Source organism: Trachemys scripta, chromosome 2 (genome assembly GCF_013100865.1).
Source record: "Trachemys scripta elegans isolate TJP31775 chromosome 2, CAS_Tse_1.0, whole genome shotgun sequence".
Lineage (NCBI taxonomy): Eukaryota > Metazoa > Chordata > Testudines > Emydidae > Trachemys > Trachemys scripta.
Genome location: NC_048299.1, coordinates 258,278,760 through 258,298,755, shown reverse-complemented (window position 1 = coordinate 258,298,755; position 19,996 = coordinate 258,278,760). Strand labels below are relative to the sequence as shown.

The 19,996-nt window shown below is 45.8% G+C and overlaps 1 protein-coding gene across 2 annotated transcripts in view; it reads left to right on the top strand.

The window, feature by feature from the left end:
- Nucleotides 1–788: 788 nt before the first annotated feature.
- SAMD12 (sterile alpha motif domain containing 12) overlaps nt 789–19,996 on the top strand; it is a 224,960-nt gene continuing 205,752 nt past the window's right edge. For both annotated transcript variants that reach the window (XM_034763510.1, XM_034763509.1), the window contains exon 1: nt 789–929. In XM_034763510.1, the coding sequence (XP_034619401.1) occupies nt 917–929 (13 nt within the window). In that variant the 5' untranslated portion in view covers nt 789–916. The remainder of the gene's footprint in view (nt 930–19,996) is intronic.

Here is a 19,996-nt window from a genome sequence, read left to right as displayed (position 1 = left end):
ATTTTACAAAATAAAGCCGATTAGAGGATGTTCATTTTTCCATGCTAGCATCTATTGAATTGGTATATGACAGCACTGGAAAGGAAAGAATTTCTAGATTGCATGAAAGCATTATTACTTATTTAACATTGTCAGTGTTCTCAGTGCTATATGAAAAGAGGCCCCATCCCCAAGGAGCTTAGATACTATGGTGATGGACTTGGGATAGATGGAGCCTAGAAAGGCAATCCAAATCAGAAAATATTCACACTTTATTTTGTCAATTAGCATGCAATTGCTAAAATGAGTGCTGAAGTCAGATTTAATGCAACCATTTTGCATTCTGACAGCTGCAAAGCAACTGCCTAGGGAACAGATGCTCTTTGCTTTGCAAGATCTCTGGTCACAATCTGCTGTGGCGAGCTCCCCCAAATCAATACAAGGCATTTTTTTCACAAATCCAAATCTTCCTCCCCCACCTTCTGCCCGTACCTGTCTCCTTCCCTAATTTGACAAGGAAGTTCTCAATCAAACAGCCCCACTCCAGCTCTCCGGTAAGACCGAACTGCTGCATTTCGGGACTTGTAGTTCTCTCCCCTCCCCCGTCTAGTCTCTGATCAAAGCAAAACCTGCAGCGCGCTTTCCCACCTCCCTGCGATATTGATCTCTGGGCCGGGCATTATGTGCGACCGTGAAGCGAGGCTCTTCCCCCTGGGGCTGTATGGACCCCTGCCTAAGCACAGCTGGGGGACTACATATCCCAGGCTGCCTCGGGCGCCGGCTACCCCTTGTTAGCGTGAGAGCTGCAGGTTGATCGTCTTGGTCGCAGATGAGCAGAGAGAAAACATTGGAGGGGGAGAGAGAGGGAGAAGGGGGGGCTAGAGGAGCAGTGCCTTGGGCAGACGAATTATGCATGCACTAGGCGAGCGCTGAGAGAATGGCTGTGGAAGGTAAGGGCTCCCCTTCCCCTGCCTTGTCCTTGTGCACGCTGAAGCGCCCGCTGCTTCTGCGGGGGACCCTCCCCCCTGGCACTCACCTGAGCAGCCGAGGGGCTGGCCCCGCGGAGCAGGGACGGGGAAGGCATCAGTCCAGGCTTCCCAAGTGGAGCGGTAAGCGGGGCTTTGGCCACATGCCGTGGGCTGGCTGGCGAGTGCACCCAGCGGATCCAGGTGCCTGAGAAGCGCCCCCTCTCCTAGCCCATAACCCAGTCGTGCCAGCTAAACCTGCCCTCCTTAGCCTGGCTGGGCTGGAGGGGGGATTCCTCCCCCAGAGCTCCGCCGCGTCTCTTTGCTTTCAACCCCCACCCCCTTTATGCTAGAAGAGCTGGTAGATTATACATATGATTCACGCCCTCCTCTTATAGTAGTGCTTGGCTAGGCCAGGGATTGAAATCCTAGCCCCTGGAATTCACCCCAAGAAGGGCCAGTGTTTTGACTTCTGACATATGTAGCTGTTTGTGTTTAATTACATTGTGGCTGAATTGGAGTGTATAATCAGGTGGCCATGGGAACAAAGAATGGCTCTGAATTGTGGGTGGGTTTGTTTTATTTCCAGAATAGTAGGGGGCTGCCTATGCCTCTTTAGCCATTATTACCTGGCCTTCCTTGAGGCTACCTGGGCTCTTTCCATTGCAACTGGTATTTTTCAGTTAAAAAACTTCAGAACTGGCTCCAAGGTGCTGATGTTACACACAGGAAAGGCAGCTGAGCAGCACATGCATATCGCAAAAAATATCTAGGTTTTCTATTTTAGCATGAATTGAGTATTCCGTATCACCACTCCTATCTTGCCCGCCCATATTTTTTTTAAATGCAAAAGCAGATGCTATAATTATCTCCTGTTACCTTAAATAGTTTCTAAATTTCTGAAGTGTAATATGGTGACACTATTATGCTTTCCAATCACAATATAGAAAGTGAATGTAAATCTGGTTGTATTAGCGGGAGTTTCTAAGATATGGGTGCCAGAGTATGCTATTGTATCCCACTCCGGCAAGTGGAGAACGGGAAAAAATTCATACACCACAGGCCAGATTTAATAAATACTAATAAAAGCCCGGCTCCCATAGAAACACCTAAGTGAAGTGGCAGCTGCTGCGTACTTGAGCACGTCTGAAAATCTGACCACTTTATTTAGGTGCTTAACTAGAAGCCAAACTCTTCTAAGAAACTGACTACGTGTATGTAGCAGCACTTGTGTTTTGCTCCCACTGAGTACTTCAAGGAGATTTAGGTGAGAGAGAATTTGTGGTTAGGTACACTAGGAAAAATAAACTCATTTTTTCTGTACTGTCCCTCTCAGAAATTCATGCTTGCTTGCTTGCGACGCAGTATATTCTAGTACACAAAGCATGGGTCTAGGTATCGGGAATTCCTAAATTCTAATCTCATCCTGGCCACTGCCTTTCTCTGTGGCCTTGGGTCAGTCATTAAGCCCCAGCTTAATGTTTTGAAAAGCATCCTTTAATTGTGGGTGCCTCATTTATTGGGTTACCAAGACAACACTGAGCTTGATTTCCCCCCCCCCCCCAAGGTGCTAAGTATCAGCCCCTCCATTCACAGTCAAAGGCCTGGTCCACACTAACCCCCCACTTCGAACTTAGTTCGAACTTACCGTGGGTCCAGACGCGGCAGGCAGGCTCCCCCATCGATGCCGCGTACTCCTCTCGCCGAGCTGGAGTACCGGCGTCAATGGCGAGCACTTCTGGGATTGATCTGGGATCGATTTATCGCGTCTAGACAAGACATGATAAATCGATCCCAGAAGATCGATTGCTTACCTCCGGGTCCGGCGGTAAGTGTAGACCTACCCAAAGGGAGCTGCTGGTGCTCTACGTCACTGAAAATCAAGCCCACGCTGTTTCAAACTGGACACCCAAAATCCGCTTTGAAAAATGTGGATCCAGGTTCTAAATTTCAGCTACTGCTTGGCGCTGTGGTGGCTCAGCCCCTCTGAAAATCAGGCCCTGGTTTTCTCTAGGCAGGCACCCAGTGCTAGTCGCTATTTCTGAAAACATGGTTATATGTATCTAAATAAAGCTGGCCTCCCAAAATTAGTCATTTTGCCTTAAAATTAGAATTTGTCCTTAAAACTCTGTATAGGCCAGATTAATTACTTATCTAAGCAGATGCAACTCTATTATTTTTTTTTATTTGTGAACCATGATAGATGAAGAGTCTTGGCTTAATTACAGCTGCTTCTGTGGCAAAAAGGGTTAGCAATGCAATGCAATGCAAACTGGGTGTGTGCGCTTGGTGGGTAAAGAGATGAAACAGACTGCCATTTGGGAGTGCTCCAGTTCATACACGAGCAGAAACCCCACTATGGTGCATTCTATAAACCTTCTTTATTCACTTGATTAAACACTTCTTATTCTGTCTCCTAAATCCATTCATGTCTTTAATAATTCTTGTCATTTATGCAGTGCCTTCCATCTGAGGAGCTCAAAAAGCATTATAAATATTAATGAATTAAAGCTTTGCTAAACCCCTGTGAGGTAGGGGAATATTATTTTCATTATATATATGGGGAAACTGAGGCACAAAAATTAAGTGGCCTTCCCCAGGTCATATGGGTAGTTTGTGGCAGAGGTGGGAATTGAACCTAGATATTTTACCCACCAAGCCTCTCCTCCTCAACAGGTTCTATCTCACTGGGAGCTATCTGCATTTTGCAGGGTGACTGAGATTAGACTGGAGTGGACAGAAGCCTCACCAGTGTGCAGAAGCCCTCCCCCTCCTTAGGGGAGGATGATAATCCTGTTTCCTTTCCTCCAGCATCTTCCTGGGAGGGGAGAGAGAAATGGCAGAGAGCCTTTCTCTTGTTCTTAAGGGGATTTGGGGCTTCTCTTCTCTTTATTTCCCCCTGGCAAAAGCAATGAGCTTCTCCCATTGGGCATCCCTATGTTTTTCTTCTCCCATGTAGACTCTATTGATTGCTTCAGCTCCTGAAATTGTCCTATATCCTTCTCTCTGTATCTCTCTCCAGTTGTGTCCCCACTCTTCTTTGTGTCCTCTTTTTGTCTTTCCCTCCATTTGTGTTTCTTGTGATTGTCTCTCCCCCTCTCTCTGTGACTGTGCATGTGTGAGAGAGGAAGGATTGCTGTTCTCACATACTACCAGGTGGGATGGCTACCTGCTTTTCAAAGTGTCTGTTTGTCTCTCTCTCTCTCTCTCTCTCTCTCTCTGGGGGGAAGTGGGGAGGATGGACGGATGGCAAGGCTTATGTTTTCTTCATGGGATAAAATCATACTTTTACACTGAGGTACATCTCTACCCTAATATAACACGAATTCGGATATAACACGGTAAAGCAGCGCTCCAGCGGGTCAGCATGTCTGGCTCCGACACGCTGCTCTGAGCGGCATGATTAAGGGTGCCGGGCCAGGGCTGAGGGGTTGGATAAGGGGCAGAGGGCCTCAGGGGACAGGGAACAGGGGGGAGCCACAGCCCGAGGAGGGGAGCTGCAGTGCTGGGGAACGTCACACGGGCTCCAGCTGGTGCCAAGAAGTTGGGGAAGACTGGTCCATGCGGGGAAATTGCAGATCCAGGGCAGGGAGAGGTGCCCGTCCTAGACAGCACCCCTGTCCTGGCACTGGAGGGCTCAGCACACAGCGGGCCTGGCTGGCAGACTATGCCCTGCTTGCAGCAGTGCCGGGTGGGCTCTCTGGGTCCATAGCGCGCCGCACTACCTGCCCGCGATCAGGGGCTCCATGTGCCCCGGCAGGCAGCTGGCCGTGGCCTCCTCACCAGAGACTGCCTGCGTGGGGCTCTGTGGAGGAGGAGAGATGGGTTAAGCGCGGGCACGCACGGCAGGAGTCACCTACTGATGGCTCACCCTTCCCCGGCCCCATGTGGGCACCTTGGGTGAGGCTGCCCTCCCCGCTCCCCCTCGCAGGCTCAGCTGCTGGGCTGGGCATGCTCTGCGGACAGGGCAGCGGCCGCTGGGCTAGTTTCCCCTGCCCCGCCCCTGCGGGGCTTGCTCCAGCTGATGTGGTCGAGCAGGTGTGAGCATTACTGTGCACCAGCTCCCCGAGTCCTAGCGCCATGGCCCGGTGCAGCGCGCGGCTCAGCGTGGGAGTCCTGGGGGTGATTAGGGATGGGGGTTGGATGGGCCAGGAGTTCTGAGGGGTCAGTCAAGGGGCAGAAAGTAGGTGGGGGTTGGATAGGGGGCGGGACTATTAATAATGGAGATGCTCGAGGCTAAAGCAAGTTCATTATAACGCGGTTTCACCTAGAACGTGGTAAGATTTTTTTTCAGAGTAGCAGCCGGGTTAGTCTGTATCCGCAAAAAGAAGAACCGGAGTACTTGTGGCACCTTAGAGACTAACAAATTTATTAGAACATAAGCTTTCGTGGACTGGGCTGTAGTCCACGAAAGCTTATGCTCTAATAAATTTGTTAGTCTCTAAGGTGCCACAAGTACTCCTGTTCTTCTTTTTGTAAGATTTTTTGGTTCCTGAGGGCTACATTATGTCGGGGTAGAGGTGTATATGATTCTTTGTGTGATCAGTGCTTGAAATCCTACTTATTGTCTTACCAAATGTTTCTTAGTCTCTGCATATAGGGTATGTGTCATAGGCAACAAATAAGCAATGTCCCTTGCAACAACAGGGCAGGTGGTGCTCTGTAGCTGGAAGGAGGTTTTGGAGCCATGTGGCATTCCTACTTCCTGCAGGAAGCCAAGAGATTACTTATCCCTCACTGCTCCACTCTTCTCAGCCTATGCATCCCTACCCCAGAAAGGAATGGGAAATTAGTCAGCCACAGACCTCCTACCTGGTTTGTCTAGTATCCACTAGTGGAGGGAAGCTATTTTTTTTCTTTCGTACCTTAAGGTCAGGGGTCCACCTGCATAGCTCTCCTTGCGGGATCAGGGCCTTACTCAGTCAAGTGTCCAGGAATTTAGCTGGTACAGCAAATACCCAGCACTGGATTTGAAAACCTGAGACCTTTTCCTCCGTGTTGGGGCAGTTGGGCGAGGGTGGCATTGCAATCACAAAATGTGAGATTTGGTGTAGCTCCTTTGTGTGTTAGAGAATAAACACCTGAATGGCTCGGGGGAGGGAGACAACTAGTACAGCATGGGGCTTAGTTTTAGATCAGTATAATTAACCTACGAGGTAATGAGTGGAATGGCTGGATTAGCGAGTTTCATGGTGTCTGTATTTCCTGCTTCACTAGAGAATTGCTTGGGGTGGGGAAAATCCATTTGCAGGCCTTAAAGTGAGCCTATGTAGATGGGAGCACTGCCAAGGTAGGTCTATTTTTAGATCTAACAGTTTTGACAATGCTCCTTTCAGTGTTTGCTTCCCCTCAGTAAGAATGAGAGAAGTAGGTCAGAGCTCGTAGAAAAAGCCTTTGGATCTTTGTTACAATGGTTCAAAAAATATTTTTCTTTTAGCTCTTGCAGTGGGGAAGGCGGGGGGAGGATGACTCTAGTACATATTTATTGCTCATGAAAATGAGTGACTGACAGCACTGGCTAGATAACACAGGCATACCGTACACAAGCAGCCCCTGTGGCTCTGACCCACAGTATCCTACTCTACCTATTCCTGAGCAAAAATGCTGCTAATTATATTGTATGGTGGTTTTATAACAAATGCTACGGTCTGACTTCTGTCAGTTTGGTTTTAGGCCTGGGTATAGTATGAATAATGCTTCGGCTGCTGAACTCTTCCTGACAATTGACTAAGAGTAGGAGCCCAGTTCTTGTTGCCCTAGGGTCCCCTTTAAAGTCACTTATGCTGCCACAGCATTTTAAGGCAGTGGATCTGCACCCTGGGGAATACTGTCATTAAAAGGACTTGCATGGACCTGGTAGGCTCACCCTTGAAAACCCAGGGTAGAAGAAATTTTGGGGTGCTCTGTGAGCAGGGCTTGGGTTGGAACACTGCTACATTCTAGTTGTGATCAGCCCATAGCCCCTATGGGGCACAGGTGGTCCAAATGTAAGTAGAACAGCCTAAGGACTGCTCTAAACTTATCCAGGGGCCAAACCACTTTCCCTTCCTCCTCCCTGACACTCCCCTGCTCCTGTACTCACTGAGTACACCTTGGCCATGATAGACAATCAGGCCCTAGGTCTCATTGCTGAGTCTTTCAGATCAGCCATCTGCTCTTGACCATGAGGTGTAAAACAGGTAAATGGATTTTTCTCTTGAGTGTCTTTGTCCTTTCCTCTCAGAGATCCCAGAGTTTTGGGCAGTTGCTTTTCTGCCCAAGGCACTCTCATGCAGTTTTCCATAGGGCTCCATTCTTTCACCCCTCCTGTTTAACTTGTGAATGAAGCCTTCAAGATTCCTAACGTTGTGTGCCACAGACAATAGCAATGGTGGGAAACAGAGAAAAATGCTAGTGATATAAGGCCTTGGAGAGTTATTGAGGAAATATAGGTGGCATAGTCTAGTAGATAGGACCTTAGACTGTGAGCTAGGACACTGGGGTTATATTCCTGGCTGGGGGCGGCAGGTTTTATAATTTTTGGTGGTGCCCAGAATGGGTGCAAGTCCTGCCCGCCCCACCCTGTAAGCCCATATATATTTTTTAAAATAATGTAAAAATGGACTGGACACAATAAGCATTTAAGTTTCCCTATATTGCACAATATCACTATCATAAAAAAATATTTAAGAATATCAACCTTACTAATACTCTTGACTATGGAAACAATCAAGCACTCTTGGATCAATAACCCTCAAAAGCAAATACTTTCTAAATGAAAACAAAATGTAGCCCCTTCTTTTGCGATGCTCTGCAGGAGGCAGCAAAGACTTTTTGTCATTGTTTAGTGGGGGATAGGGCTGTCCCTTGCCCAGCGTGGGGCAGGAGCGGTGGCGGCAGGGGGAAGGAGGGTGTCACGACGCTCACCCAACCCCCAGCTGCTCAGGTCCAGGAAGCCCCCTCGCCTCCCCTGTGGTGGGTGCCAAGGGAGCTGCCATCACGTGTGCGCCTGCCCCCTCTACAGGCACAGCGGCTGTCTCAGCCTGCTGCCGTTGCTGCTCCCTTTGTTGTAGCCGGCAGCGGCCGGTGAGGGAGCACATCATGGTGTGGCAGGGCAGCTGCCCAGGGCAGGCAGGGACACTTGGGGGAGGTGTGTGGCAGCAGCAGGCGGGGCTGGGGGACGCTCTGGGGGAGGCATGCAGTGGTGGCAGGTGGGGCCGGGAGAGAGACCTGACCCCAAACATTGGTGGAGCCGGGCCCCCGGACCCTGAATATTGTTGGAGGATGGGCACCACGGGCCCATATAACTCACCACCCCTGTGGCTGGCTCTGCCACTAACCTGCTGTACCTGTTCCCATCCCACCCTCCATGTGTCTGAGGTGTTTAGATTGTGGGCTTTTTTTGAGGCAGGGATTCTGAGTCCTTCATTCTCCTGTGAACAAGAGCTATGAGTTGAGGGCTAGTACAAAGCATCTCTTACTTACATTAGTGGGCACTTACTCATGCAAACAGTGGTATTGACTTGAGCTGGATACTTGTGTGAGTAAGTACTTATCCATGAGACTTCAGGGTTCTACAACCTAGCCCTCGGTTATTTGCTAAAGGCATGCAGAGAAGAGGTATAGTTATTAAAGGTGCCAAAAATAGCAGATAGGGGAAAGTGACCAAACTATGCTCTTGGTTATCATTGTTCATTTCCAGAATAATTCCATTCATTTATTTAACCAGAATTATTCTGGGTTTGCGTGCGGGCAACTGAGAGCAGAAATTGGCCAAGGACCACCAAGTAAGAAAGACAAAGTATTTCAGAGAGCTGAATGCTGAATTTTGTAGGACCCTGTAGTGGTGCTTTGGGGTTGGCAGATGCCATATAACCATCTGCTGCTTTGGCTAGATTTCTGGAGGTGGTAGTAACTGTCAGACTTATAATTTATTTACATGGAGCTTTACATTTTCAAAGTGCTGTACAAACAGTAACTGATGAAATACCACAACATCCCTGTAGTGGGGCAGCTGCCCCACTCCTGGACAGCAGAAGTTAAACGCTGCCCAGCTAGGCTGATTGGGGAAGCCGCCACAGGTGTGGCCAGCTCAATTAGGGCCCAGCTGGCCCTGCTAATAGGGCTGGGGGCCAGGAGCTGAGGGAGAGCCCTTCTCTCTAGCCCTGGAGGGAGAAGGGCTAGCTGTCTGAGAGGAAAGTACCTGAACTAGAGCAGTGCTGGGGAATAGGGCAAGGGAGCTGGGGAACTCCAGCCTGGTAAAACCCCAGGCTGCAGGCCTTGGTGAAGGCCTACTGAGGTACTGGGGCTGCAGAGATATAGCCCAGGGATAGGCAAAGGCAGCAGGTCCTACCCCCTTGCCAATGATGAGTGGCCATTACATAGCAGTCTGCCCCAGTGAACAGGGGCTAGATGATGACTGGCAGTAGCCACTGAGGCAAGGTGGGTGTAGAGGGTGGGGGTTCCTCTGGGAGGGGAGACCCAGAGTGTGGGAGTACTGCTAGGATAGAACCCCAAGGTAAAGGGCACCGCGGTCCACGAGGGACACGGGGCCAGCAGCAGGCGAGACACCGGCCTGCAGAGGGCACTCTGCATGCTGGAAAAGAGCTAATTCCCAGACAACCAGTAGGAGGCGCTATGCCGGTGAGTCTCGGCTTTGCTACAATCCCTGTCAGGTTATGTAAATAAATCGTTGTCTCCATTTTACAAATGGGGATACTGAGAGAGAGAAGCTGTGATTTGTTCAAGATCCCAGAGCACATCTGGAGCCAAGATTAGTTCTTGCCAGTCCCTGTGCTCATTCCATTATATCTGAAGTACCAGAGGTAAAAGGATATTGCAGATAGCACTGCAACTTAGCTGTGCTCCAGGGTCTACTGCACTATGGTGAGGCCAGAAAGTAGGGGTGGGAGTGGAAGAGTAGCCACAATAAGCAGCATATTCTCCATGCAGCATGAACTAATGCCGGCATAGCCTAGAAGAATTAATTAATGCTGCTCTAGACAACGTTAACTAACCCTACATGCTCTGTGTCTCCCCTAGGAGGAGTCAGACAGAGCAACTAATGTAGGTACTGGGATTTAACATGGACAGAAGCAAGCTGTCTTAGTCCTGCCTGTGAGAACCAAAACATATGCACAAGGAGATACCCATCATGCCTCTGGTCAAGAAGAGGGTGTGGGACAGTATTTTGGGTGGATCCCGGTCCTTCTGAATGCTTGTTTGTAGAGTTTTGACTCCTGCCAACTTGGTATCCTCGCTGGCCGTGCAATTTAATAACTGCTTTTTTAATCCCATGAGGTTCTGCTACTGCTTTGTGTATGTGTGAATGCTGTGCAGGAAGATAGAATAATTTTATGACCTCTATGTATTAATAGTAAAGTTACTGCAAAAGCAAGAGACTTTTTTTAGTAATTAGTGCTCTTTTCAAAAAAATTAAGAAAGGGGAATTGTGACTTGTATAAATGACAGCTTTCTTCTGTATTTTTCTCTAAGAAAGTAATGATACACTTTCAACGAGCAGTTTATTTCTACAAGAGTGGGCTGGGTATCTGAGACAGTAGGATTCAGTGGTATGAGTAAGCAGTAGGAGGTGAGGAATTGTATTGTAGGAAGGAAAAAAGGAATGTTCAGTCTCCATAGGGAAGGGATGGGCTCAAAGAGTGGGAGGTCTGGTAGGAAGAAGCATGTTGTAATAAAATGAAGAAAAGCAGGACGGAAAAACAAAAAGTCAATTACGAGATTACAAAATAAGTTAAATAGGCTAATGAGATTTTATAAATATTTTCCATCTTCTTTTGTGATCATAGCAAATTTATATGGGGATAAAGCATGGATTCACAGCTGAATCAAAGTCCAATGTATTCCATACACTTACTGGATGTATACTTTTATAAACCATAATAAGGAAAATGCAAATTTGTGTCTGGTGTATTGATTTCCTTACTGTTACATTTATACAGTAATCAAAAAGACTTTTCCCAATGTCTGTCTGTCTTCAGGTTTTGTGTGCTAGATATCTTCAGAAAATTTCTATTACAGTTGCTGTTTACAGAATTGAATCTCAAAATAAACTACCAAACATTTACTGGCACATTGCCGAATGTGATCTATAGTTCAAATTATACTGCAGTTATTAAAATTTAATTAACCAAGTATGTTTTGTGATGCACACCCCCTGCTCCTTTTTAATGTTTGTTCACCTTGCTTGATTATGCAATGCGCTAACTGCAGATAGACCTGCATCTGCGCACAGCTCCTGGCAGGATCAGAGCCTTACTTACAAATTCATAAGATTCAGTCCTTTGCAATGAGTCTCCCAGTCATTAGCATGACATTAGAGAGCAACTAATACTGAGAAATATTAAAATATAATTATGAATCCTAGATGGAATTGGCAAATAACTCTTCCAAGTAATTTGGCTGTCATTCTAGTGGTCTTAACTTTAATGATTTAAATGCTGCTCTCTTTACGCAAGAAGGAGTTTGCATTTCTAAGGTCGCAAGATTATAGAATATAGTAATAAAATACAGCATATTGGGGGGGAATCTGGATGGCACAAGGAATGGTAATGGATTATCTTTTATTCTAGATCATTAGTTAAACTAATCTCAGGTGTGGTAGGAAAGTGACTACTTAGCGAACTATCTAAAATGAGCTAGTGGCCTCCAACTAGTTTCCAGTAGACAAGTATCGATGTTGCATTAGTAAAATTCTTGTATGAGTAAAATTAAGCTTGTATAAATGACTGCAAGATGAGGACCTAAAATGTTAATTCTGACTCAGTCCTTCATACATCTGACTTCAAACTGAGCAGGTGTATATTATATAGGTTTCTGTTCTATAGGAAAGTAAGGGATTTTTTCCGGTGCAAAGTAGACCTTTTGTATGGCTGTCAGTGGCATTAGAAAGAGGAAAGATGATTGGATTTGTTTGATTGCTAAAGAATGAAATTGCCAATTTATCATTATTAGTAATAGCAGCACAGATATTGCTGAAACTATATTTTCCACTACGATCTCCTCTGTAATTGTTTGACACTATTGTTGTATCGATGACCTAGTTTACAGTGATTAATAGTAACAAATGTCTAGACAGATGTTATTTAATAAAGTAATACCAAACTTTAGCCTTAGAAACTTTAGTATAAACCTACATATAATCTGCATTGATGTACAAGAAAAAGATGATTGATATGGAGCCTGACTGACCAACTGTGTGGATTCTACTGATTTGATTGGCCACTGGATGTGTAGATTGGTGGAAATGGGATTAGACAAACTCTGAAGCTGCTGCCTTTGCATATTACTAGTATTCCAATCATACTTGTTACTAGTCACCATAGGCAGCATTTCGATTCCGGCTGATCTGTCTATGCCCTGGGCAACACTCTGAGCTGGTGTAAATTGGCCAGGTTTGTGGAGCTGGGCTGAGTTACACCAGTTGGGGCTCAGGCTCCAGAAGCCAATTTATTCGGGTAGTTATAACAATTAGAGGACAAACAGCCCATTGAAAGCTAGAAACAGACTGACTCATTAGAGTCTGAGGGCTTGTCTTCACTGCTGACTAAATCAGCGCCATTGCGATTGATGCAGCGGCGTCAATTTAGTGGGTCTGGTGAAGATGTGGTAAGTTGATGGCAGAGCGCTCTCCTGTTATCAGTTGTCCATCTCCCTGAGAGGAGGAAGCGATGTTGGCGGGAAAATGTATGTAAATCAATCTAAGCTACGTTGACTTAAGTTATGTAACTTAATTAGCCTACCTTAGATCAATTTACCTCATTAGTGTAGACCAGGTGTCAGGGTTCCCTCCCCACTCTGAACTCTGGGGTACAGATGTGGGGACCCACCTGAAAGACCCCCCTCCCCGTAAGCTTATTTCTACCAGCTTAGGTTAAAACTTCCCCAAGGCACAAATTCTTCCTTGTTCTTTGACAGTATCGCTGCCACCACCAAGTGAGTTAGACAAAGATTCAGGAAAAGGACCACTTTGAGTTCCTGTTTCCCCAAAATATCCCCCCAAACACCTTCACCCCCTTTCCTGGGGAGACTTGAGAATAATATACCAACCAAATAGGTAAACAAGGTGAGCACAGACCAGACCGTTGGGTTTTTAGGACACTAAAAACCAATCAAAAAGAACAGGAGTACTTGTGGCACCTTAGAGACTAACAAATTTATTAGAGCATAAGCTTTCGTGGACTACAGCCCACTTCTTCGGGTGTAGTCTACGAAAGCTTATGCTCTAATAAATTTGTTAGTCTCTAAGGTGCCACAAGTACTCTTGTTCTTTTTGCGAATACAGACTAACACGGCTGCTACTCTAAAAACCAATCAGTTTTTTAAAAACAGAACTTTTATAATAAAGAAAAAGTAAAAGAAGCACCTCTGTAAAATCAGGGTGAAGATAATTTTATAGGGTAATAAGATTTAAAACAGAGGATTCCCCTCTAGGCAAAACTTTAAAGTTACAAAAAACAGGAATTATCCTCCCTCTTAGCTTGTGAATTTTCCCTATGCTAAAACAAAAGATAAGCTAACGCATTTCCTTGCTATTACTTACAATTTTTGTAATCTTGGATGCTTATTTCAGGTTGGGTTTTAGGACATGGCTTTTCCTGCCCTGGTCCCTCTCTGTCCTGGAGAGAACAACAAAGAAGCACACACCAAAATCTCCCCACCACAGATTTGAAAGGATCTTCTTCCCTTATTGGTCCTTTTGGTCAGGTGCCAACCAGGTTATTTGAGGTTCTTAACCCCTTACAGGTAAAGGAGGGATTTTATGCTACCCTTATGACACCTGGCATGACCACTTGACAAGTATACACATTGGTTACCTTGAATGGTCTTCCACTGGGTAAAGTAGTCCAAATCAAATCTTAATCCCACCGAGTTCCATAGGTTGAGATTTATCTGTGTCCACTAACCTTTTAAATCTTGTTGCATAGCTAGGGATGTGGCAAATGCTCAGTTCAGATTCAATGTGTAGAATAATCCAGATTCTTGGAGGAAATCCAGAATTTCTTAGATAGTGGCTTTTGGAAAAGTGGAAATCTACTATTGCATATGGCCTTTCACATGTATCTTCCCCACTAGTTTGGCTGATCTGTCAGGACACCCATCTAAATCAATTGATCGGAGACTTTCAATCTCTAGGGTCGGAATGAGCAAGGAAAGGGAAACACTGTCTGCCAGTGTCTTAGTGAATTTTAGGGCTGCTAAAACTGCCTGAGAGTTCTTGTCAGGCAGACATCCCTTGAGGGAATGCTGTCTGGCTACTTTATATTAGCTCTGAAGAAACAGGTTAAAACCAAGCACCTGGAAACTTACAAATGGTTCATGGAAAGAGTTAACAAGGAGTTTTGAGCCATCCATAAATAAAGAGCCAGGTAGGCAGAGATGGATGGAAGAACCTAGATGAGGCTTTTAAAAGGTTGATTGTTAAGATGTTGGCAAGATTTGTATTGCCTTGGGGGATGTTGAAAACCTGCTGAATTTTCAGTTGATGTACATGTGGGTTGGGGGTGACTAATAAGATTGTTGGAACCTTTCTGGCTTTCTACTCACTGTGGCTTTGGTTTGTTAACCTTTCCGACACTCAGCGAAGCTTGTCTCTCCTTTCCAACCTTTATGGGATTTTGTGGAGGGACAGCATGTAGGTTGTATGGGGTTATTTCTTGGCATGGGACAGCTACGTTTTGGGGCTGTCTCCAATTTCTGAGTATGGAAGATCTTGCAAGGGATTTAAATAGTAATTTTTTTTTTTTAATTCATGGGGAATTTTAAGTTTTCTAATGGACACTTAGAGGTTAGTGTGACGGGTTGGATCACAGAACCCCCCTTGGGAGCTGCCACCTGATGTGCAAAGACTACCTCTGCTCCTGTTTTCCCTGCCAGCTCAGGACTCCAGCACCCTGTCTTGCTGAGCCAGACACTCTCGTCTGGCTCCAACACAGACCCAGGGTCTGAAACGCTTGCCCCAAAGCTGCAAGTTTACCTGAAAACAGCTCCCAGAAGTGTGCTTGTCTTTAGCACTCAGATGCCCAACTCCCAATGGGGTCTAAACCCAGATAAATCCATTTTACCCTGCATAAAGCTTATGCAGGGCAAACTCATAAATTGTTCGCCCTCTATAACACTGAGAGAGAGATATGCACAGTTGTTTGCTCCCCCAGGTATTAATACATACTCTGAGTAAATTAATAAAAATCACTTTTTATTTAGTAAATACAGACAGTAGGATTTAATGACAGGTTTCAGGTGGTTCCAAGTAGTAACAGACAGAACAAAGTAAGTCACCAAGCAAAAGAAAATAAAATGCGCAAATCCATGTCTAATCAATCTGAATACAGATAAGTTCCTCACCAGTTCCAGAATGCTCCCTTTTACAGGCTAATCTCCTTTTAGCCTGGGTCCAGCAATCACTCAGACCCCCTATAGTTACTGTCGTTTGTTTCAGTTTCCTTCAAGTATCCTGGGGGTGTGGAGAGGCTCCTTCTTTAGCCAGTTGAAGACAAAATGGAGGGGTCTCCCACGGGTTTAAATGGACTCTCTATCGTGGGTGGAGACCCCCTTCCTTCCTCCTATGCAAAGTCCAGCTCCAAGATGGAGTTCTGGAGTTACCTGGGCAAGTCACATGTCCCTGCATGACTCAGTCTTTACAGGCCGAAGCCATTGTCCACATGGTATCTTGCATGTCTCCAGGATAGGGTTACCATACGTCCTCTTTTTCCCGGACATGTCCGGCTTTTCGGCAGTCAAACCCCCATCCGGGGGGAATTGCCAAAAAGCCGAACGTGTCCGGGAAAATGGCGGCTCTGCTCCTCCCCGACTCTTCGGCTCTGTTTAAGAGCTGGGCTGCCCGAGCGCTACCAGCTTCGGGCAGCCCCGTGCCTCCGGACCCTGCGCTGCCAGAGCCCGGGAGGGGAAGTGCCCGGCTGGGGGCGCAGAGTCCGGGGGCATAGGGACTGCCCAAAGACCGAGCGCTACCGGCTTCACGGTTTGCCGGGCAGCCTCCAGACCCTGCGCCCCCGGCTGGGTGCTTCCCCTCCTGGGCTCCAGCTGCGCTGGGGAAGCGCCGGCTGGGGGCGCAGGGTCTGGGGGCTGGCCGGCAAACCCTGAAGCCGGTAGCACTGGGGCAGCCCTTTCCCCCTGGCTGGGAGTGGGAGGGAGGAGGGGGCGGAGTTAGGGTGGGGAAGGGGCAGAGTTGGGGCAGGGCTAGGGGTGGGGAAATGAGCAGGGCCAGGGCCCGTGGAGGGTCCTCCTTTTTTTTTATTTATGAGATATGGTAACCCTACTCCAGGAAGACTTCTTATGTGGATTGGAGCATTCCAAGATGCATTGTTCTCCAAGTGTTTCCTGATCAGGTACTTAAACCTGGTGAATTCCTTCCTAAAGAAGCTGACCAAATGCCTCCCAAAGCTTACTTAGAAACCAAGCAAGCATACAGCCATATTCTTAACCTTAAGTAGAAAATTTTATATATATATATATATATATATATATATAGTGTGTGTGTGTGCGTGTACAAATAGGATGAATAGATATAGTAGACCATAACCTTTACGGAGATATGTTACATGGCACAGGCAGCACAAAACATATTCCAGTTATGTCATACATACATTTATAAGCACCCCCTCACCATAAAGCCTTATGGGGTACACTGTCACAGTTAAGACAGGCTCTCCTGGTATTTGTTTTTCAAATCTAAATAACAAAAGCAAGCAGATTAGACTGTGATATACACAGAGCAGAACAGTGAGTAAAAATAGCACCTTCTTACTCATTGCTTTTCTGAGTAGAGTGATTGATTATTACTGTATACAGCTAAAGCATTCACCAAATATGCTTTAATGTTGTTTAACTGATCTATTTACCTCTTTAAGCACCAGGTAGTATTTCCACTGCAATTAGTAAAATTATGAAATATTTCTTGCACACTATGCAAGAATGCACAATACATTGTAGTAGAAAGCAAATGTAGATTTGAATTCAGATTTAGGCCTTGATTTTGCAAACTGCATGGTCAAGATCCTACACCCCCATGGAACCCCTTTGAACTTAGTGGAGATTTCTATGAGCACAGAAGCCTGCCCATATAGATCAGCTTGCAGGACAATTAGCTTATACAAATTGAGCAATAAATCGAAAAGAAATGGTTTGTGGCTCATATGGTTGTGAAGGAAAGCTTGAAAAAGGCTGAACAATCCTTACAGGCAAATAAAAAAGAACTCCCTTATTATTACTAAAAATCATGATTTTGATGTTTTGGGGGGACTTGACTCATAATTTCTGAATGCTTAAGGCTGACGATATTGCTCCTGTGGTTCTCCTCTTCCTTCTCAATCATGGGAGTTCAGGGCCTGAAAAGTTCACTTGCCCATGGTTAGAAGGAAGCTTTCCCTAATGGTTTCTCCAGCAGCTGATGGCACCTAAGCTTTCTTTAATTGAGAAGAACCAGCTAAGTCTCACTCTTAATGGAACAGCTCTGAGAAGAAGCAGGAACATGGGCAGGAGTTACTCATAGGGAAGGGAAGACTCAAAAATATGGGGGGGGGGGGAGATAGAATAGAGAGAGACTTCTTTCACAGCAAGCTGAGGGGAGAGGGAAATGGTGGAGAAGCAGAGACCCACGTCATGAGTTGACTTCCACAAAACACCTGGATAATTTTCTTCCCTGTTGAGTTCTACTTAATTGACCCTGCAGTTCTTGGAGACAAATTCTCAGTTATGCTAAGGCCCTTTTACATGTGTTAGCTAAATACTATTTTTTCCCTTGAGTAATAGGCTCCTGTGAGGAGCCTAGAGTTGACCTTGACCAGCTAAACCAAAGTGAAAGCTATTACCCTGTGTTGATTGTAAGGAAAAGGTTGGGTTAGCTACCACCAACCTGACCTTGACTTCTTTTCCTATCCTAAACAAATATTGAGAGAGATGGACACTAAAATTAAAAAGGGGGGGGGAACCCTAAACTTGTCTGAGTAAATACTGTAGATGGAATTGACTTATTTATTCTAAGCTTACTGAGAGTGGGGCAGAAAAAAACAGGTCAGTGCAAGCAAACATTCTTTGTATGTGCGAGAGCGAGGGTGGGCCTAGGGTTGGAGAAAAATAAAAGCACTGGGAAGTAGAGGAGTGCTCCCGAAGCAAAATGAATTCAGCTAAATGACCCTTTTCATGGTGTTTTGAAGGAACAAATTCAGTACAACATTTGCTTACTCTGTGTTTAGTCTATCCTAACTGTGTAGTCATTTAAATCCATGGTAAAGCAAACAAAAAAACACAGGATGGCAAACTTGAAATGTCTTTTTCCTTCCTTCCTCATAATATCAACAATTTTGTAATGGGCTTTTCTTAAACAGCTTGTGTTTGTTTGGAATAAGCCTCATCTCTCCAGTAAAAAGCCATTGGAATCTGAATCTGCCCGTCACATCACTGCTAGCATCACTGCACATCTTTTACTTTTGTGTCCTGAAGGATCCCACTATGCAGCATAACTGAAATAAACTGTTGTTTACCTTGAAAGGAGGATGGGCTGAGAGTGGGGAATGTGATTTTTTTTTTTTTTTTAATTTAATTACATTTAATTTTAACCATTTTAGGTGATGTTTATGCTTGCACGGAATCATGAAATATTGGCTCACTTATTCCCTTCAGACATGGCACAGTGAGGAGCAAATCAAACTGGCCTCACAAGATGTCTTCTCTCTCTTCCCCCCCAACCCCCCCAATGAAAAATAAATTAAAAATCTGCATTGTCTTTGGGCTGTGTGAAAGAAATGGGTACAAGCAGGGATAGAGCAGAGGAGCTGCAATCCACAGGAGAATCAGAATGTTACCTGAGGCAGCATTAACTTCCACTGTGTGCTTTGTGTGTCTCCCCTAGAGAAAGCTAGAGCACAGATGGGGGTTGGCAGCCAAAGGCTACGAGAAGACTATTGGTCTTATTGAGCTTCTGTAGCAGAGGCCAGGGCATTTAAGCGAGGATGAACAAGTCTACTGCCATGCAAGATCTATGGGGTTGAGTACTCAGCTTTCTCTAGATTCCAGGGTTTGTGCTTCCTTATAGATGATCATCTCCTACCCATTCTCTGCCCAACTGCTTGCCTGGACCAGGGTGTGTCATGAGAGACTACTGCTATACTAGTGTCAGAGCTGTTGCAATAATTTGTCCTTTTCTGTGTGCAGGAGGGGATCATATAGGCATATGACTACAGCCAGCAGGACAGTCTGCCTCTGCCTTGAGGATGGAAAGTCCTGACCCAGTATATCTTCTCTTGCCATTCAACATGAATAGCACAGGGCCCGTCCCTGACACCAGAGCAACACTTCCCCACTCTCTCACTCCCTGCCAAATTTCAAGTCTCTGCACTGAGGCAAAATAATCTTTCTGTGCCTCTGAACCCTCAAGTTTTTCAGGTGGCTTAATCACGGTAACCACCTGTTCCTCTTCCACCAAACACCGGCATTTTCTTCCTTTCTCTTGTTTGTTTTTACACTGGTCTACACTACAGTTAGGTTGATGTAAGGCAGCTTATGTCGACCTAATTATATCTGTGACGGGTTGGATCACAGAAACCCCCTTGGGAGCTGCCACCCGATGTGCAAAGACTACCCCTGCTTCTGCTTTCCCTGCCAGCTCAGGACTCCAGCACCCTGTCTTGCTGAGCCAGACACTCCCGTCTGGCTCCAGACACAGATCCAGGGTCTGAATCTCCTATCCCAAAGCTGCAAGTTTACCTGAAAACAGCTCACAGTAGTGTGCTTGTCTTTAGCACTCAGATGCCCAACTCCCAATGGGGTCTAAACCCAGATAAATCCGTTTTACCCTGCATAAAGCTTATGCAGGGCAAACTCATAAATTGTTCGCCCTCTATAACACTGAGAGAGAGATATGCACAGTTGTTTGCTCTCCCAGGTATTAATACATACTCTGAGTAAATTACTAAATAAAAAGTGATTTTATTAAATACAGACAGTAGGATTTAAGTGGTTCAAAGTAGTAACAGACATAACAAAGTAAGTCACCAAGCAAAATAAAATAAAATGCGCAAATCTATGCCTAATCAAAC